The following is a 25,643-nucleotide window of genomic DNA, read 5'->3' as shown; positions in this document are numbered from 1 at the left end:
CAAAACACATCACATGAAAGCATAACACATTCTACAAATAGCAATACCCTTGGTTATGTGTACACAGTTTCCCCCAGACCAACCCGAGACCTGGATTTAAGCCATATTGCATAAGGGGTAGTGCTAGGCTGCATTTTGGGGTCCCAGACTCACCAAAATACAAAGGTGAAGGTAAAGGAGACGATCCTGTATAAACAGTGATCGGAGTGCCCATCTCTCTTTCATTGGCGATTGGGCCAGACTCCTCCAAGTAATGTTGCTATAGGGGGATCGCTACACCTCCTCTACAGCGAGTCTGTTACCTTCCCAGCATTTAAGAATGTTGGTACCCATTTAAACACCTGGGTGGAGAGGAGTAATCGAGATAAAGTGCCTTACTCAAGGGCACAACACGATGGCGTCGCCGGGGCTCGAACCTGCAACCTTCCGATTATGAGTCAGTGCCCGTTCCGCTAGGCCACCGTGCTCCCAACCAAAATTCAGTTCGAACCCCCTATTTTTAAATTTTCTGTGAGGTCAGGGGTTCCTGCAGACCCCCAGTTTTTCAATCTGGCGCTACTGCAGACATACTATTTATGCTGCATTTGTGCAACTCTGACTCGCCATCTCTACTATGGACCCCCTACTTTCAAATTTTCTGCAAGTTCAGGTGTCCCTGCAGACTCTGGAGCATTTTGTTCTAGCGCTACCCATGATTTGCATTGCAATTTGCACTTCCAACTTTCAAATTTCACTCTACAACTTTCAAAGTGAGGAACAAAACTGTGATAAAAACTTTTAAATGATTAGCATGCTATTCCAGTTGAAATCCATACACCCCTATGAAGACATGACCTTTAACCTCCCACACAGAAAGTGTGAATTTCAAATAGTGTTAGCTGAATGTATGCCTTCATTTGATATCTATTTATGTATAACCCTTCCATAGGGGAGGAGCAAAGTTAATATTTTAGGGGAAGATTCTATATTTGGGCTATTCCATTTAAAATCCACACCACCCCTGTGGAAGATTTTGAAATATCTTTCACAGAGGGAGTATGAGTTTCAAATAGAATGAACACATTAGGCAGCTCCATTTGAGAAAGATTCACCATCAATCTTCCACAGAAAGAGGGTGAGTTAGCGCTGCTAATGTGTTCATTCTATTTGAAATGCATACTTCCCCTGTTAAAGATTTCCAAAATCTTCCACAGGGGTAGTGTGGATTTTAACTGGAATAGCCCAATGGATTTGCTTACCTGTCTGTAGGAGTAGTTGAGCCATCATTGATGATATTTTCTACAGGAAAATCTTGTGCTGTTGCCCAACGTTCATAATGCTTGTATCTGCATGTACAATACAAAATAATTATGTTATTATACATTCCTGTTTTACTTGCAATATTGGATGTTGCTGCATTAAAGCCATATTGTAACATTTCCATATAAAATAGATTAATACCGGTATATCTTTTCCATAAAATGTTAGCTTTTACTGTCAGATACATGTATGTCCCCTTTTAATTCTGAGCCGGAATTTACTACCTGCTCCCATGCTGCTAATGTGTGTCGCTCGGTTGATTATGCTATGGCACGGTCCTTTGATGTGTGTATAACTGTCCCGTATGCCATGTACGCACTGTGTTATGAACATAGCAAATGCATAAATTTGTCTATTATAAATCTCAAGTTTTGACAAAACTACAGCACTGCACCTAAAGTCTTGATTTTTGCAGGGTATGTTACTTTAATATAAATGTGTAAAATACAATCGTGTAAAAAACAGAATTTTGACAAATATTGAGGGCATCCTCAGCAAATGTTACAATATGGGTTTTAGGTGAAGCTGGCGCAGTGTATTTTATCAAAATAAAAGACCTAGAATGATCTCCAGGTTCTGCAAACTCTACATCAAAATGTCCTGATGAATATAAAAAATATGCTTACTAAAAAAAGAAATAATAATAATCTGTTCACTTCTTCACATATGTGACCGTACACCACGAATGAGCCGTAAATGTCCTCAATTGTATTCTGAGTTACAGTGTAAAATGGGCATGAAGGTCATATTCATAGGTATTTCAATTTGGTGCTACGTGTATCTCATTAAATGAGGTACACGTAGCACCAAATGAAAGTACTATGAATATGACCTTATGCATTACATTCGTGAACATTAAACAATTCGGTCATTATATATTCTTAAACTAAACTTACATTGTAACACACTTACTTATTGGCATTTGTTATCAGATAAACTTCATTGAACAGTTGTCGTCTGCATGGAAATGAACAAAAGAGTATATATCAATTGGCAATTCCTTTTAAAATCCACACTACCCCTGTGGAAGATTTTGGAAATGTCAGCTCCCACAGAGGGAGTATGAATTACAAATGGAATGAACAAAGTTAGCAGCTCCAAAACTGGCCCTCCCTCAGTGGAAGATTTAGGTTGAACCTTTCTCAGAAAAAATCAGGCTTTTTTATGATATTTTTAATGAAAAAAATTTTGTCCCAAGAATTTTTTTGTTACGTTTAACGAAAAAGAAGTGGGCTAAAAAACCATTTTTTCGGATTTTGGGCCAAAAATGAGCATTTTGGCCCAAATTTAATGTCACATATGAATTTATCAAGTCATTGCCATTCTATTAAGGGGGTACTACACCCCTGGCCAATTTTGTGCCTAATTTTGCATTTTTCTCAAAAATTATAGCGCATTGGTGACAAGTAAGATATGTATATTATAGGGGCAAGGGCTACAACTACTGCACTGAAAATTCAGCAAGTCAAGGCAAGTAGTTATTGATTTATTGATCAAATATTGGTTTCCCTCATTTTTAACTGTAACTCCACAACTGTCGTCTGTGTTGAAATAAAATCTCCAGTGCAGTAGTTGTAGTCCTTGCCCCTAATATACATATCTAGTTACTTGTCACCAAATGCGCTATAATTTGTGAGAAAAATGCAAAAATAGGCACAAAATTGGGCAGGGGTGTAGTACCCCCTTAAAATATGTATACTTTTATACACTTTAGACCAATTTAGCAGTTATAAATGAGGCCCGAAAGGTTCCATAATTCCTGGGTTAAGACCAAAAAATAAGCACTGTTCCTATGACAATGAGAATTAAAATGTTTTTGAGTGAGTGCCTATATAATTTTTTGATCTGGACAATACTTTTCTGCTGAAGACTTACGTATTAATGGCATCCCACCAGAAATCCAGTATTCTTTTACCACCGACTCCAGGAAGTAACGCTTTAGGCACACCAATAAGATTACAGTAAGCACCACTAGTGTCAAGCTATAAGAAGAAAGGATAAGTTTGTTACATCAGGGGTCCATTTCACTAACCTTTTCACCCTTCGTAACTCAAGTAACAGTTCGTAAAGTTAAAGGGAGGTAACCCTATTGGTTTGAGGATATGGATTGTCTTTAAAAATACATCGTCACCTTTATGCAGCTTTGTGAAAAAACGAGAGCATTTTCAGTGTAAATGTGAACATATAGCAAAATTTGCAATCCAATACCTTGGTATGTGTGAACTGCATTCTGGGCAGGCAAGCAACAACATGTGCTGTAATTCCTGTTCATCATGTGCCGTGCGTGCGTGGTTGCACAGCAACTTGCACTGACAACCAAGCTCCACCAAATGCACGTTCCAATACAAAGTTCGTCTTTATATCGTTCGTGCAATATGTACATTTCAAAGGAATGTAACAAAGTTTGGGTTAAAAATGGAGAGGAAAAAGAAACCTGCCGCTACCAGGTATTGAACTGGGTAACTGTTGCATAAAAGCATTAAATGCGCTAGCCGCTAACCAACTGCGCCACGCAGCCCGCTTCCGACATCTTGGAATTTTTAGAGCTTTATATAGTACCGTTGTCGATCTGAAGTCTCCTCAGCAGTTAGTGTGGTTCGCTCTTTTCACACAATGTGAATGACATGAAACCAAACTAGCTGTTGAGGAGACTATAATTATCTATGATAAGCCTGCCCAGAGTTCCAGAAAGTGGTAGCCACCAAGGGAGCTATTTTGGCACGAATTCTCTGGAAATACATCGACTTGGAGCGTCAAATTTCAGGATAGTAATGAGAAAAACATGATCTATTTTGTGATATCAAAAACTCATAATGAAAAAAATCGGGGGGATGTTGTTGTTGATCCGGTTACGGACCTTTAAAAACTGAATTCCCAACCGACGTAACTTTACGTAGGGTCCCTAGTAAATCTCTATTATTACAAAGGGTACCGTTCATAAACTTGTAAGTTTAGTGAAATGGAACTTACGACCCGGCATGTCTGATTTGAAGACTTACGAAGCCCGTAAAGTTTAGTACAAATGACCAGGCTGGGATATGCCACAAACATGTGCATTTTGGCCATTTGTAAAGTTAGTTGTAATAGTGTAATGCTTCTTTTTTTTTTTTGTAATGTTACATTGTAATGCTTCTTTTTTTTTGTTACATTGTGTAAATGCTTCTTTTTTCAAGGCCAATTTTGGTGTATGGATGGCCCAGGATCATGTGTATGGCTGTCCTAGTCACGATTAATGCACTTTCAGTTTCTCACGCGTTTTAACGGGAATTGGATTGCGTACTTTTTCGATGTCTAGTGAGCAAATTTCTTCAATATTTTGAGAAAATGATGTCAAATTTTCTATTCTATATTGTTTGGTAATATAATGTCTTTTGCCAATAGTATGTTTAAAGTTGTAATTTTGTGTTTTGATCATAAAGTAAGGCTCTCATTTTGGAAATTCGGCTCCCGGTACCCGAACTTTTTTCGGCGGGTACCGGGTACCGAAATTGCAAAAAAATAAAAATTGCAAAAAAAAGTTTTTTTCGGTTTTTGTAGTGTCTCTGGACCTAGACCTAAATGCTAGGATCATGATTGACCTAAAAAAAAAAAAAAAAAAAAAAAAAGTTGAATTTTGCACATTGTTTTTGTGTTTTAATCTGAAAATTGATACATAGTTTTCATGTCATACTCTATTAATGATATCAAAATGCATTCAAATTCAATGCATTTTGATATCATTAATAAGTATGTATTTATGAAAACTATATCAATTTTCAGATTAAAACACTAAACAATGTGCAAATTTATTTTTTTTATTTTTTTAGGTCAGCCATGATCCTAGCATTAAATCTAAATCCAAGATTACTACTAAACTTCGAGGAAAAAACTTTGAAAAAAAATTTACAAAAATTTGGTGCCGGGCAGGGAATTTCCTGCCGGGTAATAGGATATCGAGGCGGGACTCGAATTCCCGGGACTCACTCAGAGCCCTATCGCAAAGATCGGATATTTTCGTTCCCGATTCAATTCTGAACCCTTCGCATAAGGGTGCGATTTGAGCAGAACTTTGACGATAATTTTGCCTTTTGGACACTAAAATACATTCGATCCTTAATTTTGTTTCAACCGAGTCTTAAATTAGCAAGCACAATAAGGTTGGTACCACTTTTATATACATTAATAAAATTTTAAAGATTTTTTTTCAAGTTTCTAACCGGCGCAAATCGTTAAGTGTGTATTTCCCATTGACATCCAAAATGGCGTAAGCCAGTCCTTAATATAGACGAATCCAAGTAGCCAAGTCATGGTCAGGATTTGGTCGGACATCTTTGGGTAGCCGCTAGCACCAACCTGGTGTTTTGAGCGTCCGATTGTGCAAATAAAAGCCGCCTAACACCTAGAGAAGATGCAAGGGCGAGGAGGTTAATAGAATAATAGCTAATAATATATATAATGGAGATAATTCGCAGGTAATCCCGTCGCATCTATTCATATACATAGTCCTTTTGTTCGCATAAGTACATCAATGCATAGATACGGCGTATAGTTAATCCGATTATTATGTCACTTCAACAACGAATAGACCATGCTGTGTGTTTTGTGTATTGTGTTATTCTTTTGTCTACCTGTGTTTTCGCGGAAGGTGTAAAACGGGTGATGGAATGCAGTTTAAAATTTCCGCCAAGGCCGAATCATTTCACATTTTGAGTGCATTGTAGCCGACGGCTACCCAACTAAAGGCTGCTAGTCAGGTGTAGGAATGCGTGTATTTGGATTCGTCTATACATAGGTACGGCGTATATAGGACTGGCAAGCGAGTCTAGGCTGTCCTGCAATGTGCACACGTAAATGTACGTACAGTGTTATGAACATTGTGTAAGAATTTTGAAAACTATTGAGCAAATGTTATAATATGGCTTTAACAAGACGCAACTAATCATGTAATACAATGCAACGCACAACATGCATGGCGATGAATTAACAACGTTGTCGTTGTGTACAACATGCAAAGCTTCAAAGCATATACTTCAAGTATGATACTACACTTCAGAGGGGCCTTGTTATTGCGGAAATACATTCTCATCAAATGTTTACAGCAATTTACTGTAATATGAATGCCATTTTTTTATTTCATAATTTTGTAAATAAATGATGATTTTTTAATTTAAGCTTACCTTGATTTCGTCTTCCAGAATTAGACCATGGCCTGCCACTAGAATTATACAAATCATTTTTTCTGCTTCCTCTTTTCATTTACTTCATGATTTGTAAGTTGAAATTTTTAGTTTGTTGTAATAACCATTTTATTTTATTTTTTGTTTCACACCCCTTTCTTTCACTGTTTTTGCTCACATTTTGTCATAATTTGTTTACAAAAGCTAAGTTTATATTTCATCGGTACGCGATGAGCGAGGATTGACGGACTTTTGGCCAATCAGATTCCTATAAATAAAATGCACGCTATTTCATTGGTTTGAAATTAATTATTAGTCGCTCAGCGATTTACTATAAGTTCATAATTCACCCTTCTGACCTTTGACCTTTGACCTTATTGAGAAAAAAATGGCTACGAACAGTTTGCTACGTGCGAATCGCGGTATGTAAAAGCTGTGTAAAATGTCACAAACGATTCATATTGTAAGATAAAAATGATATGGTAGCGTTCAGTACAAATTCTTTTATAACATTGATAAGAGTTGCACACTTTGAACAAGGTTGTAGGAGCAAATTCAGCATGAATGTTTCATATTTTTAGTAAGCTTAAAAATAAATGAATCGATTAAATGTAATGATCATGTAACTTGAATTGGGTAAGGCCAAGCAAAAAAATGTATATCGTCCGATAAATCGGTGATGGAGGCCCTTATTATGTGTTATTATGTTATTTTTTTTACCATTCAATTCTGTGTAAAATTGCAATTGCAAAGTATTTGTCAACAAATAAATAACATGAAACATCCGTTGTAAAAATCAACCGAAAAATGAGAGCAATGCAATGCACTCTAGCATCGAATGCACAACTATCATGTGCAAATTCAAAGCTATCCAAGTTCTCGAGTAACATGCAATTTGAAATGAAAGCTTAAAAAAAGTCGAGGCGACAAGAGCACTGAACTTCAGAAGAGTCCATCTACAAACAGTGCAAATTGCTCCCCATTTTTGACAACCTGCTACACAAATTTCGGCTTGCTAATCTCATGAGAACATCGCCTAAATAATGTTTTCGCTAAAAATGACAAATTTTTCAAATATTCCACATACATGTAACATGCATGCATGATGATGATGTATTGTAAACTAATCTACACATGAGTCATGACTCAAAAAATAAAGCAAATCGTGCTATAGCCAAAATATTAAATTCTCGATCATGAGAGCCAACTTGAGTACGCACAGTTATTTGCGCTTGGCGTACTCTACGCAAATACCGGCGCTACTGGCGCAAACACAGCTTTTGAGAATTGGCCAATCACACGATCGTTGCTAGGCAAGGTCAAGATTCGGTCATGCAGGTCATTGCGATCGTGTTATTCTATGAAAATGCGCTGACACAGAAGGTACATCCTCTCATGATCGAGAAATTGTTATTTTGGCTATAGTATAAGTTATGTCTCAAAGCACGTAGCAAATTCCAAAACGAATGTGGAATGCGTGTTTATTTAAAGATTTTTTTTAAAACTTAATTTAAGATGTCATTTTTTAAGTGTTCAAAAGTACATAGCCTAAAAATTGTGGTTGATTTAATACACAATACCGGTATTGAAGTACAAATATTGTTTTTAACAATGCGAGTATCAAACCAAATAACTTTTCTTCTAAATTAGTCACACAATTTCATGATTTTACAGCAGAAAAAAAAAATGAATTTGAGTTTCGGCTGACACTGGCGCTCTAAGAAAAACGTTAACGAATGCGCATGGCGACTATGCGACAGAATTTTTTTTTTTTTAAGCCCAAGCAATTTTGTTACTGAAGTTTATTCTGCTAATATGATAGCTTTTATGTACAAAATTTCCCATTCACATACATACATTTTGTACATTGTACAAAATGTTTTGTACAATGTACATTGTACAAAATGGTGTATGTGCCAGTCATAAATATGTAGGCATGGCATATATATAGCCTAATGTAGAACTTGATGCAAGTGTAGTATAGTCCTCCAAAAGGTCCTTAAAATACAGTGGTATCCAGTGGCAGGATTGGCTCCTTTATGTTTTTTAAGCTTTAATGGTACAAGAAGTTTCTATGTGGACTGGGATGCACACGATTTTGTGAACTTTAACTTTATTTACATTAAGCATATTAAGTTATTGATTCCATTGTGTATTTTGAGTACGTACTAACTAGTGTTTAAACAGTTTGAATCATATTATGTTAAATTTCACTATGTTGGGACGTTTTTTAAAATCTTCAGTTTATCACAAAATCCACCATTTTCTAAGTTTTTAATATTGTTCTTTTTTCTTTCAGTGCTATCCTTAGCACCAAGCCTTATGGGCAAAACATGCCTGCCATGTTGCAGCAGGACGCCAATGTTGGTAGGATCAACTAAATTACACACATCACCACAGAGGCACAGTGGAGGTAGGCATGGTATTTCCATTTCATTCAATTTTCTGTACTGTTTTGCTATCCAGTGCAACATGGGTCGATAGTGACAAAAATGTACCTCAATAAACAAAGCATGTCCAGATCTTGCATTTTTATTTGTGACGTATTATGTCAAAAGGAGACACTTTTGAGCAGGTTATCAATTTTGAGGTTTTTACATAAAGAGATATTTTGCTCCACAATGCCGTTTTTCCCCAATGAAATCGGACATTCCTAAGCAAAGATATTGAGTTCGTAAGTTATGGTATATTATAATATTGGAAATTGAGATATCGGCCTTTAAAAATATTATTGACAATGTTGAGAGTAGGAATTACCTAGAAAAATGTCTCACAAAATACAAGATGACAGTTATATTCCGGTCTGAAACTATCAGACAATATTTAAAACATTAATAACATCACAAATGTGCAACAAACCCAAATTGTGAAAATTTTTCGGGCAGATTTTTGGCTATTTCTCCATTTACGATCCTACCCAAAAGTGTCTCCTTTTGACATGACACGTCACATTTTATATCAACCCATGAATGGGAAAATAGCTTCTCTGGGAAATAGTATCAATGTCAAGTTTTTCTGTGTGCATTTGATGCGATAAACTTTCAGATTCACAGGGACCAAAAAATGTAAAAAGGTTGGATTTCAATAAAACAGGTCACATTTTTTTCATGTAAAAATTTTACCAATAATGAACGGTTTGCATTGATAGAATGCTTCATTACTAGAGTAATAGAGCAAGAAAGAAATTTTCCACATCTACTTTGACTGCACATGGAAAACTAAACTTACATAGTGTCAGAAAAGGGGACTTACCGACAATGCTGATTTGCATTTTTTCTCTTGATGCTGACTACTGAATAAGGTTTTTTCTATGACATGAGACTTCAGTACTGTACTTGGTAGTGCAAGTACTCTGTTACCTGGTTTCATACTTTCCTAACTCTTGCTGCAAGGTGCTTCACCGTGCCGCTTGCGTCGGTCATCAAGCGACACGCTGCTGAACAGCAGCGACATGACTGTGAAAGCCAACATTACTTCTCTGTGCTCATTGGCTAAAAATTGTATCCTGCAGGGTCAGAATTTTCAAAGTGCGAGAATCAATCTTGATTCTTGCAGAATAAATTGCGGGAATCATTTGTTTCTCGCAAATCCACTTTTGTGTAAACTACAATCGTTTGCGGGAATCCACTTTGATTCACGCAAATCTGTTTACGAGTATCTTTGCGAGAATCGATTCTCTGATTCATTCCGAAATTCTGACCCTGTCCTGTCCTCATACCTCATAGCAGCAACACTCCCGAGTTGACAGTTTAACTCTTAGTGATTTTCCCCTTTGGGCAAAGCGATGGAGTGTTCGATATATTGGCTTGCCGCTGGTCACAGCTGTCCTTTCTGGTGCGACTGTACGTGTGCAGTAAAGCAAAATCGTTATCGAAGCAGTAAGTGGCAGGAAAGTATGAAACCAGCATTACTAAAACAACTATACTCGCATAATTTACAATGCCAATAAATTTTGTTTTGTAATGTGCTTTGAGGTCTTCGGACTGAAAGTGCTAGCGGGTTTTTATTATTATTATATTAAATTAAAACAAAGGGCCGGCCGTTTCTGATCAAATAAAGCAGCTTCAGGGCTCAGAGTTTGTACACAGATTGCACCTGAGAATTGGAGGATATGTGTTGAAAATAGGCCTATTGGTCCGATGAGATTCACCCTGTTAGTCACACTGTAATGCTTTCCAATGCACGCACTGTACTCCGTGCACACTCCCGTTGATACTCCGCAATAGCGCACCGCGAGCACGCGATAGTGCACCGCGAACCGCGCGAACGTGATAGCGCGCTGATGGACGGACACGCCATGATTAGTATTATGATAAGTCTTGCCCTTTTCATTTTTGTGAGTGTTCAATAGTTTACATCAACTGATGTTGTTTTTTTCTTAAATTATTGTAATTGATGACTTTGTGTATTTTGATTTCTTGTTTTCAATATAGATGGTCATGGTGGAATGATGGGCTCAACTCATTGGAATATTGAAAGAGCAGTAATAATTGGTATGATGGGTTTGACTCCAGCAGCACTCATCACTCACCATCCAGCACTAGATGTTGCACTGTCAGCAGCCTTTGTAGTACATGGACACTGGTAGGTATACATGTGTAGACTGACATTGGGCTATTCCAGTTGAATTCCATACACCTCTTGTGGAAGATGTATATTTAATCTCCCACAAAGGGGATGTGTAGATTTCAAATGGAGTTGCCCATTTAGGTGACCTTCATTTGAAATTCACACTCCTTGTGTTAGAGATAAAGGTCATGTCTTACATAGGGGGTGTATAGATTTAGAATAATGAATTAGAATAGCCCATTCAGAGCATCACAGTGTGTTTGGTTTAGTGGTTTAGCATACTGTAAAAATTTGTTACGGCTTTCCGTTGGCATTGTTCTGGTTTTCGGAATAGGGGGAACTCAAACATGTACCAACAAAAAACACAGACCTGGCAGTGTTCTTGTCAAACTTGTCATGTCAGTGCCACCCCTTCTGTATCTTTCGATGGCATATTGGTCTATATTTCACTGAATGACTGAATGACAGGAAAAGATGCTTAAATGGACCAAAATTAGATTAATTTGAACTGAAACAGGCCCAAACAGGAAGAAGCACATCACAGATTTTGATCAATTTTGTTCATATGGTGAACTATAGAGGTAGTCATTGTCAGGGCCGTTCCGACCATTAGGCCAGGTAATGTGGTCGCCTAGGGCGGCGATCGCAGAGGGGCGCAAAAAAGGGTGCGAAAAAAGGGGAAAAAAACGGGAATGGAGAAAGAAAAGGGAAGAAAAAAGGAGTGCGGAAAAAACAAGAGCACCAATGGCGCTGTGGCTCTGTGCTTTTTTGAATGTGAAAGTAATTGCAGTCGAATGTGCAACAGGTGACCGTGAAATCATATACATTGTATGTGCCAGATCACACGCAATCATACATCTTGCTGGTTGGTATTATAGCTATATCTTATTTGCAGAGCATAATACATCCATCAATAAGTTTCATATCCACATGAGGTTTTAGTAATTTGACCACAGATGACCCTGAGTGACCTTGGATGACCCCAAATGACATTCCAAAATTGTTGACTGTACCCACCAAGTTTCATGCCCATGCGAGTTTTAGTAACTTAACCTCAGATGACCCTGGGTGACCTCGGATGACCCGAAATGACCTTCCAAAATTTGACTCTAAATGTTGACTGTACCCACAAAGTTTCATGCCCATACAACAGTTTTAGTAATTTGACCTCAGATGACCCTTGGTGACCTCAGATGACCCCAAAATAACCGTCTGAAAATTTGACTCTAAATGTTAAGTGTACCCACCAAGTTTCATGCCCATACAAGTTTTTAGTAATTTGACCTCAGGTGACCCCTTGGTGACCTTGGATGACCCGAAATGACCGTCCGATAATTTGACTCTAAATGTTGACTGTACCCACCAAGTTTCATGCCCATATGACAGTTTTTAGTAATTTGACCTCAGATGACCCCTTGGTGACCTTGGATGACCCGAAATTACCTTCCGAAACTTTGACTCATAATGTTAAGTGTATCCATCAAGTTTCATGCTCATACGACAGTTTTAGTAATTTGACCTCGGATGACCCTAAGTGACCTCGGATGACCCCAAAATGACCGTCAGAAAATTTGACTCTAAATGTTAACTGTACCCACCAAGTTTCATGCCCATCGACAGTTTTAGTAATTTGACCTTAGATGACCCCTGGATGACCTCGAGTGACCTTCACCCACTAACCAATACAAACTTGTTCTGTCTGGGGTCAAGATGCACCCGCCCACCAAGTTTGAAGAATCGCGACCCTAGTCTCCGAGAAAAAGGTTTTTGCATATTATGCATAAATTATGCAAATTAGGTAGGTAATTACCATATTTTGCGCTGAAAATCGAATCAGGTCGAGATCCTCTGGTCATGCTACCCCCACCACGTTTCATCATCATAGGGCTTAGCATTCTTACGGATCCCCAGAAACAGCTTCACAAGGCGGATTTCTTCAGATTTCCAACCATTTTGTAGAAGCGTTCCACATAAATTATGCAACTTAACAACTAAATGCGCATACTTTTCGCCAAAAACTAATCAGGTGATCAGCAGGTGTGTATCATTCCTGTCACAAGGTTTCGTTACCATGCACCGCTATCAATTTGCGCTGATATTCGCATAAATTATGCAAATTAGCTATGTTAATTTGCATATTTTCACCGAAAACATACAATTCTGAACAAACTTGGATACCCTTCCTCCCACCAAGTAAGCGTCCCGTAGGTCTTACGGTTCCCCAGATACAGCTCGGACAAACATTCGGACATCCCACCCCCACACACAGGCGGAAATAGTGATTACTAAGTCCCATCCTGAACAAAGTTCAGAAATGAAATTTTATCAATTTGCGCTGATTTTTTGCATAAATTATGCAAATTAGCTATGTTAATTTGCATTATTTTTCACGAAAACATACAATTACGGAACAAACTTAGATACCCTTCCTCCCACCAAGTAGCGTCCACGTACTGCGTGGGTCTTACAGTTTCCCAGATACAGCTCCAGGCGGACACACGGACATCCACACCCCGGACAGACAGAAATACTGAGGCGAGACAAAAATGAAATTTTATAACAAATTTTTGTGACTTGAGATCATTTGCATTTTTTGTAAACACCAAAACTGTTCTGTCCTGACATGTCTGTTGTGTCATGTGTGTTGAACCAGTCCAACCGAACAATCGTAAGTTCTGTTCGGATCTGGATCTGCCTGGTCTGGATGCTGTACTCCGATTAAGCAGGACTAGCCTACATCACATCAGTGTTTATTTCTGATAGATTTCACTTCATGATTTTTCTTCAATTTCATCACTTACGAAAGTACAAAAGTAGACAATCTAGTAGTCAGTATAACTTGAGCAGTTCGTGTGAGACCTACATTACATGGAATAGTAGTACATGGCTTCAATTTGGAACTTCACATGTTCAACTTGTCATGCGGTCGAGTCCAGCGTTTACAACTAAAATCAAACCACTTCTATATTAAGTCCATCGCTGAATTTTACAAATAACTTAAATAAACATCTTTATATTTAATAAAAAAAATATTATGGTATGCTCGTAAATGCTTGAATGACATTTACCAGAAGCTCATGAGCTCAGAATGGTAAACAAACTAGCGTATTTTCACCTCGATTATGCACCGTAGCTCTCTGTGGTTGAGTTTGCAAGGTCAGTGGGTCAGTGAACTTAGTCTCCTATGCAGCCAGTTTGGTTACGCTCCCTCCACAAAAATGTTTGTGGGGGCACTGAACAGTAACCTTCCGCGACCGGAAGTGTAACGTCTGTATAGTACCTTAAAAACACAAAATTTAGGCCAAATATGTGCGTATTTCCACCAAAATGTACGTATGACATCATTGTAGGGTGTTATGTTAAAGCTGACATGTTCTTGTTGCCCATGAATGCGAAAAAAATCACGAGAATTGTGTTTCGTGATGTGTAAGATATCCCACAATGCAATGCAATCGTCAAGAACCCGATTTTGAGAGGTGGCAGCTTACAAAATACGGGTTGAGTTAAAAAAGAAAAAAAAAAAAAAAACTGACACTGTCGATCTATGTGCAAAAAAGATATATTAAATTTAAAGAGTGTTGCTCCATCACCAAACAGTTCAAATAACCCCATCTATTGCACGGACTTGGCAATAGCTCGTTCTTTAGGCCCTCGGCGCATGTATTTTCAATGGCGACGCTTACTGTTCAGTGCCCCCTTGTGTGGAAGGGGCGGAACCAAACTGGCTGCTGTGGAGACTACTGCAAGAATCGATCAATCACACAAAACTGTTTGCTGATTGGTTCAGAAATGGTGATGTCATCAATCAAGAAAAACTAATCGATATATTGGTGCAAAATAGCCTCATAGAAAAGTACGAAGTTTGTTGAGCATCGCAGCTTATCGGTAAAAACGTGACCTTTTTAAAACAAAAAAATCGGCACAGTGCTTTCGTACTGCACTTGCATAAAGCCAAATAGTCCCCAGAAAAGTCATTTGTTCAGATTTATTAGGGATTTATTCAAGATTCAGACATGTTCTTGACTATTTTTTGACATTCCTTACCTATCTCTTTATTTAAATTATAAAGAAATAGTGAAGAAAAGTTAAGAAGTAGTCAAATAATTTCTGATCTGAACTAAATCTTAAGAAATGTACCTCCATTGGTTTCCGTCTGTATTACGCATCTTAAATTATACAGACCAGAATAATCTCTAGCACACACAGGGAACCAAGATATAACTCGATAATCGTGACTATTTTGGTCTTTTTTACCCAAAAATAATACTTTTATCGCCTGAATTTCAATAAAATCTGGAGTGCAATCGATTAGAAAATAACTTAGCCAAACTTAGAAAGCGAAACTTAAGTCTTCATATCAGTCATTAAATGATCCTTAGCATAAAAACCAACAGCGTATTGTGGCCTGAAAATGAATGCTAGTTAGTTGCATGACAAAGGCACTGATAAGCAAAAAAAAAAAAAAAAAAAAAATGGGAAGGATAAAAAATACAGAAAAGAAGGAAAGCGGTCGTGGGCAGCAGTGGCGTATATAGCGACGGGGGAGGGGGCAGGTGGGGGAACCATCCTTAGGGGCGCCGAATTGACCAATAATTTTCATCATCGATTCTGCGCCCCTCCAAGCGATGAAAGTCAAAATTTTCGCGCTCGTCGCGCGCATATCACTTCTAAATCATTTTAAAGATAATTGATAATTAATTACAGCCAAAATTTATTAGTGGTAGGCCCTATTTGTGGAAATTTTCGCGCGCAATAGTTTCAAGAATCGGGGTGAGGGGGCGTCACAAGCCCTAACTACGCCACTGGTGGGCAGTATACAAATAGGTCAACCACCTTTATAGACCAGGTTAAAACTGAGCTAAGTACCACTTGGAGAACCAGAAATTCTCATATGGTTTATCTGGACCAGTTTTGCATGGGGAACAAGAATTTGTTGGGTAAAAAGCCCGTAACCTGAGAACTTTTCCGTGAGGCGCTTTTTTCAAAATGGCCATAAAATCCAATATAATGTGGTTAAATTAGTCACTTAAGGGCATATTTAACCAGATTTTGAATTTTATTGATAACAATAATGTACTACTAAGTCAGGTTATTAATATGAAGGTAACAGGAGGTCACAGCTGAGGGCGCTTTTTTCAAAATGGCCGCCAAAATCAATGAAAAGCATATATATGGTTAACTTAGTCACTTTAGGGGCATATTTAACCAGATTTTGGATTTTTCATTGATAGCCATAATGTACTACTAAGTCAGGTTATTAATATGAAGGTAACAGGAGGTCACAGCTGAGGCCGCTTTTTTTCAAAATGGCCACCAAAATCAATGAAAAATATATATATGGTTAAATTAGTCACTTAAGTGGTATACTTCATCAGATTTTGGATGTTGTTATTGATAGCGGTAAAGTATTATACGAGATCAGATTATTAATACGGAGGTAATAGGGTGTCACAGGCGAGGGTGCGTTTTTCAAAATGGCCGACAAAATTGAACTGGAAAGTATGATATCAACAAAAAGCGTCATGAATGTTACTTAAGTTGAAAAAAAGTAATAGTTGTCTTTGACTTTTTGAACTTATAATGAAGTGCTTCAGGGTGGTAAAGGTAGCTTCTGATTTAAAATGACTGCAATGATGATGGTAGAACTCAACGAGATCTACATGGACATATATAGTTTTCCATACTTTAAATGCTTTCTTCAGCCTGATTAACCCTTGCAAAGGCTCAAAAATCGCTAAAAATGCGTTTCCACAGCTCAAGTGTCACATCTAACCCTGAATATTTTCTTTGAATAAATGCGATTTCTTTACATATTTGTTGTTTTTTAATTAGATAACGCACCATCATATTGTTTATCAACATTATTTATTAGTGATTAAAATGTCTTTGTGTAATTCTAAAATAAATTGCACTTTCCACCAAAATGCTGTGAGCTATGTTACCCCTTTTTAACACACGTTATTGGAAAGAAGTAAAACAGAGGTATCAATGTAATTTGCGGTTTTTGAAAGGAAACACTCATAGGTTTTTAAAAATCACAGTAAAAATCGTGATGCTGTAGCATTTTTGGCATAGAAATGTTGTAAACATTGAAATTTCTACCGACCATGTTAAGATTGGTGAGCTACGTTACCAGGATTCTATAGTATGCACTTGTATTACATGTACTTCCTAATAATATGTGAAAGCTACCAGTGGTCGACCCCCATTTATATTAGAATTAACCGACATAACGTTCTAACGTTCGCAAATCACATTAAAAACATTAAAAACCAGTGAACTACGTTACTGTGAGCTACGTTACACACTCATTTAAGCATCTTCAAATCTTCTATGAAATGGTGAAATCTGTTTTACATTTCACTCAAATGATCTTCAATTTGCTTTTTATGACCTTGGATTGAGTAAAACCAGCCCATTTTATAGTCGGTAACGTAGCTCACATTACATTGAGTTTTAGTGTTAAAAAACATCATGACTTCCTGAAAGAAAACTATGCAAGTGGTGTTGGCAATTTTTACATCTGAAAGTAGTGATACATTTACTTTTAAAAAACACAAAAACCAGGTCTTTTTGAACAACTTTTATTTTTTCAATTTTTTTAGTGGATTGGCACCGGATTTTGTAGAATGAGCGTTATGTATTAAAGAAGACCCCAAAAGACAACTTGTACACTAGAATGCCGCAAAAGTGTTGCTTACAGTGTTATAAATTGTCCGTTTTTGTATGATTTCACTGGCGCATTTCTCTTTGTTTTAATCCTCAATATCACTTAAATCGCTATTATCTGAAAAACCTTCATAGTCATTCTCTACCACCAGTTCTTGGACGTCCTCCGCCATCACCGCTTCAACCCACCTCCCTCCCATATTTTCGTTCCACCCATTGTCAACAATGTTTCCACCATCGTATACAGTGACATCTGCTGCTCTCCACTCTCTTGCAATGAAATTTGCTTGAAGAATATGAAGCGCCAGCGCCTACTTACATTGTGGTAGTAAGGATATATCTGCAATATTTTTTATCTTTTGAAAACTTTCGATCAAAGATATCGTATCGTTGACATCTTTGCCCTTCATTCCGTATAGAAATGAAACATACTCCTCTAGCTCTTTGCATAAACTTTCTGCCAGAAAATCTAATACTCCAATGCCTTCCTGTATTTGCCAGTGTTTGTGTCCAGAATTACTCTGTGTCCATCATGAATGAAATGGGATAAAGCAATGACTGCAATGTCTATGACTCCCGCATGTGAGCGGATGATTGCTATACCCTCGTTGTTATTCCTCACTGCATGCTTTACATGCAAGATGACCTTTGTGTCATCTTCTTCCTGATTACTGCTAAGATCGGGAATCAAAATAGCATCTTGTTTTGTGACACGAAGGCCTTTAAATTGAGCGATATTGACTTAACAGCAGCTCAGAAGTCATCCCTGATTGGATTTCATGCATTCACTGGCAATGATTACAACTCAGCTTTTTTTTCGCAAGGGAAAACGTCAGTGCTGAAAGCTTCTGGAGTCAAAGCCAAAGTTTGTGGACACATTCTGCAACATTGGAGTATTAGATTTTCCGTCAGAAAGTTTATGCAAAGAGCTAAAAGGAGTACGTTTCACTTCTATACGGAGTCAAGGGCAAAGATGTCAATGAAGCAAGATACGATATCTTTGATCGAACGTTTTCAAAAGATAAAAAGATTGCAGATATATCCTTACTACCACCATGTAAGCAGGCGCTGGCGCTTCATATCCTTCACACAAATTTCATTGCAAGAGAGTGGAGAGCAGCAGATGACACTGTATACGATGGTGGAAACATTGTTGACAACGGGTGGAACAAAAACATGGAAGTGGGTTGAAACCGTAATAATGCCCGAGGACATCCAAGAACTATTGGTAGAGAATGACTATGAAGATTTGTCAGAAAATAGCGATTTGAGTGATCCTGAGGATTAAAACAAAGAGAAATGCATCAGTGAAACCATGCAAAAGCGGACAATTTATAGCACTGTACGCAACACTTTTGCATTCTAGTGTACAAGTTGCCTTTTGGGGTCTTCTTTAATACATAAAGGCAATTCTGGTAGTCATCATTGCAGTCATTTTAAATCAGAAGCTACCTTTACCACCCTGAAGTACTTCATCATAAGTTCAAAAAGTCAAAGACAGCTATTACTTTTTTTCAACTTCAGTAACATTTCCATTTTTCGTTGATATCATACTTTCCTTCAATTTTGTCGGCCATTTTGAAAATAAGCACCCTTGCCTGTGACATCCTATTACCTCCGTATTAATAATCTGACCTAGTAATGCTCTACCGCTATCAATAACAACATCCAAAATCTGATGAAGTATACCACTTTAAGTTACTAATTTAACAATATGCTTTTCATTGATTTTGGCAGCCATTTTGAAAAAAGCGCCCACAACTATGACCTGTTACCTTCATATTAATAACCTGACTTAGTAGTACATTATTGCTATCAATAAAAATCCAAAATCTGGTTAAATATGCCCCTAAAGTGACTAATTTAACCATAGATGTTTTTCATTGATTTTGGCGGCCATTTTGAAAAAAGCGCCCTCAGCTGTGACCTCCTGTTACCTTCATATTAATAACCTGACATAGTAGTACATTATTGCTGTCAATAAAAATCCAAAATCTGGTTAAATATGCCCCTAAAGTGACTAATTTAACCATATATATGTTTTTCATTGATTTTGGCGGCCATTTTGAAAAAAGCGCCCTCAGCTGTGACCTCCTGTCACCTTCATATTAATAACCTGTCTTAGTAGTACATTATTGCTATCAATAAAAATCCAAAATCTGGTTAAATATGCCCTTAAGTGACTAATTTAACCGTATATATTGGATTTTGGCGGCCATTTTGAAAAAAGCGCCCTCACGGAAAAGTTCTCAGGTTACGGGCTTTTTACCCAACAAATTCTTGTTCCCCATGCAAAACTGGTCCAGATAAACCATATGAGAATTTCTGGTTCTCCAAGTGGTACTTAGCTCAGTTTTAACCTGGTCTATTAACACTTTTTTGGTAGTACTTTGGTGGGGCGTCAGGGAGAGGCTTTGCCTAGGGCGGCAAAATCCCTAGGAACGGCCCTGGTCATTGGACGTCAACGCCGTCCATCTTGTGGGTACGGAGTGCCTTGTTGCTAAGATCACCGCGTTGACGCTTGACTGAAGAGGTGCGTCAAGCGCTGCGAATTCCGTATAATCGGGGCGTAATGTCTAACGCATGACATACTGAACGGCAGTACCCACAAGATGGCGGATCCCGTGGAAAAGGCTGACGGCCTCTATTGTGTATCGATGACCTGTGATGTTCCAATGAACCATCATACAGTCCCCTTGCCACTGGCGACACTACTGCTTCTGGGATGGCTCATATACCGTAAACGTTCGCCTAATGGCGCTATGGGCTCCCTTGACAGAACTTGAATTTTAGACACAAACTAAAAGTGCCCTTCATAAAAATTCCACCAGCAAATAAGGGTACGTACCCTTAATTCTTGTTGGGATTTTTAGAGGAGGAAGGTCTCTATTTGTACATGAAATTTACCCAAGGCTAAAGAGCCCAGGTGCGCTATTAGGCGAACGTTTACGGTAAGTGACTAATTTTAGGATGTGCGGCAAGATTTTTTTTAATTTAAAATTTACCATTTAAAATCTCTAATTGTACTGTTTTTGTTTGTTTTTAACCCAGGGGTTTGGAGAACATCTTCACAGACTACGTATATATCCATGGCAAAAAAATAGAGAAGGTAGCGTCATCCATGCTCTTTGCAGTATCATGTCTAACGTTTGCAGGACTATGCAACTTTAATTACAATGATGTGGGAGTTTCTAAGGCTATCACTATGTTCTGGTCTTAGTGACGCTAGTGACATTAAATTGTGATATATAAGATATTATTGTTGAAGAGGAGGGTCAAATTCGCAAAGCTGAAATATAATTTCAAGACAAAATAATGTGAGACAGAATTAAAAAGACTAGTTTGCGTCTGATGTCACCTGTCATTCAAACTCGGGAACAATTTGTTTACAAGTTGTTGTGATGGTTGAGTTGCTGAATGCGGTGTTAAAACAGCATGCTTGGTGATGAATTGTGCACCTTCAAACATGCAAACCGTCTGAAAAATTAGGTATTTCTAATAGTAAACTTTCTTTGCGGAAGGCACTATGTCAACAATCAATGGCTAGAAAAGTTGCTTTTTGACTTCTCTGTTTCTGTGATTCCTTTTTTCCCGATAAAGGCACCAGATGAATAAACCTTTCTTTTCTGCGCTGCTAACCAATCAAGGGTTGTGGGGCGTTTGATTGGATTTCAGATACAAATTAGCCTCTTTTAATTCTGTCTCAATTAATCCTTTATGTGCTATAGTCGTTCTGCTACCCAAATGTGGCATGATCTGATCCAATCAGACTAAAGTTGGCAATAATGAAATTGAGATATAAGCAAAAATGAGACACAAATAACCACAGGTGAGGTGATATAAGCTTATATCTGAAATATATAATTGAAGACTGTTGTTGAAGTACCCATAAATATAGTTCTATGAATGAAATAGTTCAATCTCTCCTTGTTGTGTAAGTCACACATATTCATGTTTCAATATGCTGGCAGGTTAACTCTGAAACTCTCACAACAAAAAGAGTTAAGTTGATGATCTTTTATTTGAATTATGGTTATGCTGTCCATTTTCTTAGAACTAAATTTTTTCGCACTTGCGTACTTCTTACACAACACGGTCTCCAAGAGTATTTCTTCCACAACACAGTCTCCAATCATCTATTGTTATAGATAAGGCAAGATCTCAATCTGAAAGCTTGAAATCTACAATGTTGGATCAAATATACCAAAGCATTTAAAACGGTTTGAATTGCATTCAGCTATTTCAGTTGAAATCCGTACTAACGGGGTTACCTGAATGGATGACTTGATTTGAAATCTACACCCCCTGTGTGGAAGATTAAGGTCATGTCTTCCACAGGGTGTATGGATTGGAATAGCCCATACAGTTTTGAGACTTTGACCCACAGCTTGAATGTACATAGCGTAACCAAGACCCCGGTCAGACGTGCATGTTTTTACCAAGTAAAGATGGTGGGACCATGCGACTGCAAGCCCCAGCGATGCTAATTAGCATCGTTGGTGCCCAAGTTACTATGGTCGCACTATAGTTAGCACAAACAGCCAACTGTGTGACCTGCACAATGCATCATCCGATCATGCATTTCAGCATGAAATCCAGCTCTTAATAACCATTATCCGATTATAGTACACTGCAGTGTGACCGTATGTTGTTTAGTCAACTATAGTTGGACCATGGTAAAGAAAACGATGGTCGGATGATGCAATTACAATGTGTATATAATGTCTGACCAGGGTCTTAGCTTTTGTAAAGATGATTGTTATAGTGTGTTTGCCCAAATGTATGGATCCTGGATTTGAAATTTGAATAGCAGCTTTGTATGTAAATTCTAATTATAATGTTGATTAACTCTATAGATAAGATCAGGGGTGGGGAACCAGCAGGCCTCATGTGACCTGCCCGGATTTTTGTGCGGCTCATGGCACCATAGAGAAGAAAATGCATGGTTAATTTCTTTAGCCTACATAACAAGGCTTTTGAGCAAAACTACCTTCAATCATTTTACCAATCGTGTAAAATTATACAAGTTCTTTTTCTACTTGTAGCATGTGCAGCCCGTGTGCATAAAAAGGTTACTCACTCCTGCTATAAAGATAGATACCCCTCGATACCAGGACAATGTCACTTATGCGCTTCTGTAATGGCAGAGCAGTATAATACTTTGAGGGTATGCACAGCAAATTGATGTCCTTTAAAACATACTTTACTTTTGGTGTGCTTGTTTTTAACCAAAATTATATCAGCTATAATTGAATGGATATAGAATAAGGATAATAGATATTACATCTAAAAGGTAACATACTTTCTTTTTATATGGCTAAACAGTAAAAGGGGATAATCCCAATCAAAAAAATGAGTAAGTTATTTTGTTAAGTTGTGTGATCTTGCTATAAACCAACTGCAGTATACTGCAATTTACTGATTTGATCAATGAACCTTTGGAAATTAATAGATGACATGGGCGTGCCCAGAAACTCATATGGAATAGCAAGTTAGTATGGCGCAGCAAGAGGGTTATTGGCCCCTGGAGGTAAAAAAGGTGGGTACCCCTACCCCATTTTATACCAAATCCATGACTTTAGATAGACCTAAATGAGCAATGGCTTTAAGTAGTTTCATGTAGTAAATTTAAGGTGCAATTAGGTATATTACCTTGCTGTTTATCAATAACAATAAATGGAAACTATAATCAAACAAATGTTGAAGCTAGTAATTGTTGCAATTATTTCATGTGTATTGACCAGCCCCAGCCATAGCTTCACAAAAAGGGAGACCCCACTTACCCCCCCTGTCAAATGTCACAGAAAATCACGTTTTTTTTCTGGAGACAATGCCAAATTTAAGGAAACATTTCATACATGTATTTTTTTTATCTCCCTTGGAAAAATATCCTGGTGCCACCACTAGGATTAACCAGTTCGGTTCAGTTGAGATCCATACTAACGGGGTTACCTGAATGGATGACTCCATTTGAAACCTACACTCCCTGTGTGGAAGATTAGGTCATGTCTTCCACAGGGTGTATGGACTGGATTTCAACTGGCATAGCCCATACAGTTTTGAGACTTTGACCCACAGCTTGAATGTACATAGCGTAACTAAGACCCTAGTCAGACGTGCATGTTTTTACCAAGTAAAGATGGTCGGACCATGCGACTGCAAGCCCCAACGATGCTAATTAGCATCGTTAGTGCCCAAGTTACTATGGTCACACTATAGTTAGTACAAACAACCAACTGTGTGACCTGCACAATGCGTCATCCGATCATGCATTTAAGCATGAAATCAAGCTCTTAATAACCATTATCCGATTATAGTACACTGCAGTGTGACCGTATGTTGTTTAGTCAACTATAGTTGGACCATGGTAAAGAAAACGCTGGTCGGATGATGCAATTACAATGTGTATATAATGTCTGACCAGGGTCTTAGCTTTTGTAAAGATGATTGTTATAGTGTGTTTGCCCAAATGTATGGATCCTGGATTTGAAATTTAAATAGCAGCTTTGTATGTAAATTCTAATTATAATGTTGATTAACTCTATAGATAAGATCAGGGGTGGGGAACCAGCAGGCCTCATGTGACCTGCCCGGATTTTTGTGCGGCTCATGGCACCATAGAGAAGAAAATGCATGGTTAATTTCTTTAGCCTACATAACAAGGCTTTTGAGCAAAACTACCTTCAATCATTTTACCAATCGTGTAAAATTATACAAGTTCTTTTTCTACTTGTAGCATGTGCAGCCCGTGTGCATAAAAAGGTTACTCACTCCTGCTATATAGATAGATACCCCTCGATACCAGGACAATGTCACTTATGCGCTTCTGTAATGGCAGAGCAGTATAATACTTTGAGGGTATGCACAGCAAATTGATGTCCTTTAAAACATACTTTACTTTTGGTGTGCTTGTTTTTAACCAAAATTATATCAGCTATAATTGAATGGATATAGAATAAGGATATTGCATCTAAAAGGTAACATACTTTCTTTTTATATGGCTAAACAGTAAAAGGGGATAATCCCAATAAAAAAAATGAGTAAGTTATTAAAGTTGTGTGATCTTGTTATAAACCAACTGCAGTATACTGCAATTTACTGATTTTAGCAATGAACCTTTGGAAATTAATAGATGACAGGGGGCGTACCCAGAAACTCATATGGAATAGCAAGTTAGTATGGCACAGCATAAGTGTTATTTGCCCCTGGAGGTAAAAAAGGTGGGTACCCCCTACCCCGTTTTATACCAAATCCATACCTTTAGATAGACCTAAATGAGCAATGGCTTTAAGTAGTTTCATGTAGTAAATTTAAGGTGCAATTAGGTATATTACCATGCTGTTTATCAATAACAATAAATGGAAACTATAATCAAACAAATGTTGAAGCTAGTAATTGTTGCAATTATTTCATGTGTATGACCAGCTTCAGCTCCACAGAAGAGAGATGGGAGAAATTTTACCAAAAAAGGGGGTCTTTCCGTGAGACTTGGAAACCTTTTTTTCCCAAAAGTTGACCAATTTTTGATACAGTATAGTCACGCAGCCAAAGTGTTCAATTTAACAGTTTCGTAGGCCATATGTTTCAAATGGGCAAATCATATATCAAAATGTCCAGAAGAGTCTGGAGAATCTTTTCTGCCATATAACCCATAGGTTTTATTCAAAAATGTCAATTCCAAAAGTCAATCACATCATTTTTCTGTGAGCTATGGTTTTTTAAGGGGGTACTACACCCCTGGCCAATTTTGTGCCTATTTTTGCATTTTTCTTAAACATTATAGCACATTGGTGACAGGTAAGATATGTATATTATAGGGGCAAAGACTACAACTACTGCACTGAAAATTCAGCGACTCAAGGCAAGTAGTTATTGATTTATTGATCAAATATTGGGTTTCCCTCATTTTTGACTGTAACTCCACAACTGTTGTCTGTGCTGAAATAAAAT

General features: G+C 37.7%; 2 protein-coding genes across 2 annotated transcripts in view; one reads left to right on the top strand and one right to left on the bottom strand.

Annotated features, from left to right (window-relative positions):
* LOC140170193 (uncharacterized) overlaps positions 1 to 6,643 on the bottom strand; it is a 31,877-nt gene extending 25,234 nt beyond the window's left edge. The window contains 4 exon segments of the mRNA XM_072193525.1: positions 1,239 to 1,325; positions 2,212 to 2,256; positions 3,175 to 3,281; positions 6,456 to 6,643. Of these exon segments, the coding sequence (XP_072049626.1) occupies positions 1,239 to 1,325; positions 2,212 to 2,256; positions 3,175 to 3,281; positions 6,456 to 6,512 (296 nt within the window). The 5' untranslated portion in view covers positions 6,513 to 6,643.
* A 160-nt stretch (positions 6,644 to 6,803) lies between these two features.
* Positions 6,804 to 25,073, top strand: LOC140170192 (succinate dehydrogenase [ubiquinone] cytochrome b small subunit B, mitochondrial-like). The gene is made up of 5 exons (XM_072193524.1): positions 6,804 to 6,877; positions 8,755 to 8,868; positions 10,889 to 11,039; positions 20,745 to 22,015; positions 23,696 to 25,073. The coding sequence occupies exons 1-4, from the start codon at positions 6,844 to 6,846 to the stop codon at positions 20,911 to 20,913; spliced, it is 468 nt and encodes a 155-aa protein (XP_072049625.1). The 5' UTR covers positions 6,804 to 6,843; the 3' UTR covers positions 20,914 to 22,015; positions 23,696 to 25,073.
* Positions 25,074 to 25,643: the final 570 nt, after the last annotated feature.

The sequence above is a fragment of the Amphiura filiformis genome, chromosome 14 (assembly GCF_039555335.1).
Source record: "Amphiura filiformis chromosome 14, Afil_fr2py, whole genome shotgun sequence".
NCBI classification, from domain to species: domain Eukaryota; kingdom Metazoa; phylum Echinodermata; class Ophiuroidea; order Amphilepidida; family Amphiuridae; genus Amphiura; species Amphiura filiformis.
Note: the sequence above shows the minus strand (reverse complement) of the source record. Positions and strands in the feature narration are given on the sequence as shown.

What these genes read in the sequence shown, in the direction of transcription:
- LOC140170192 (XM_072193524.1), top strand. Translation starts at nt 6,844, where the DNA reads ATGGCTACGAACAGTTTGCTACGTGCGAATCGCG. An exon ending in TTTGCTACGTGCGAATCGCG is followed by an intron (nt 6,878 to 8,754) that starts GTATGTAAAAGC and finishes TTTTTCTTTCAG; the next exon opens with TGCTATCCTTAGCACCAAGC. An exon ending in ACCACAGAGGCACAGTGGAG is followed by an intron (nt 8,869 to 10,888) that starts GTAGGCATGGTA and finishes TTTTCAATATAG; the next exon opens with ATGGTCATGGTGGAATGATG.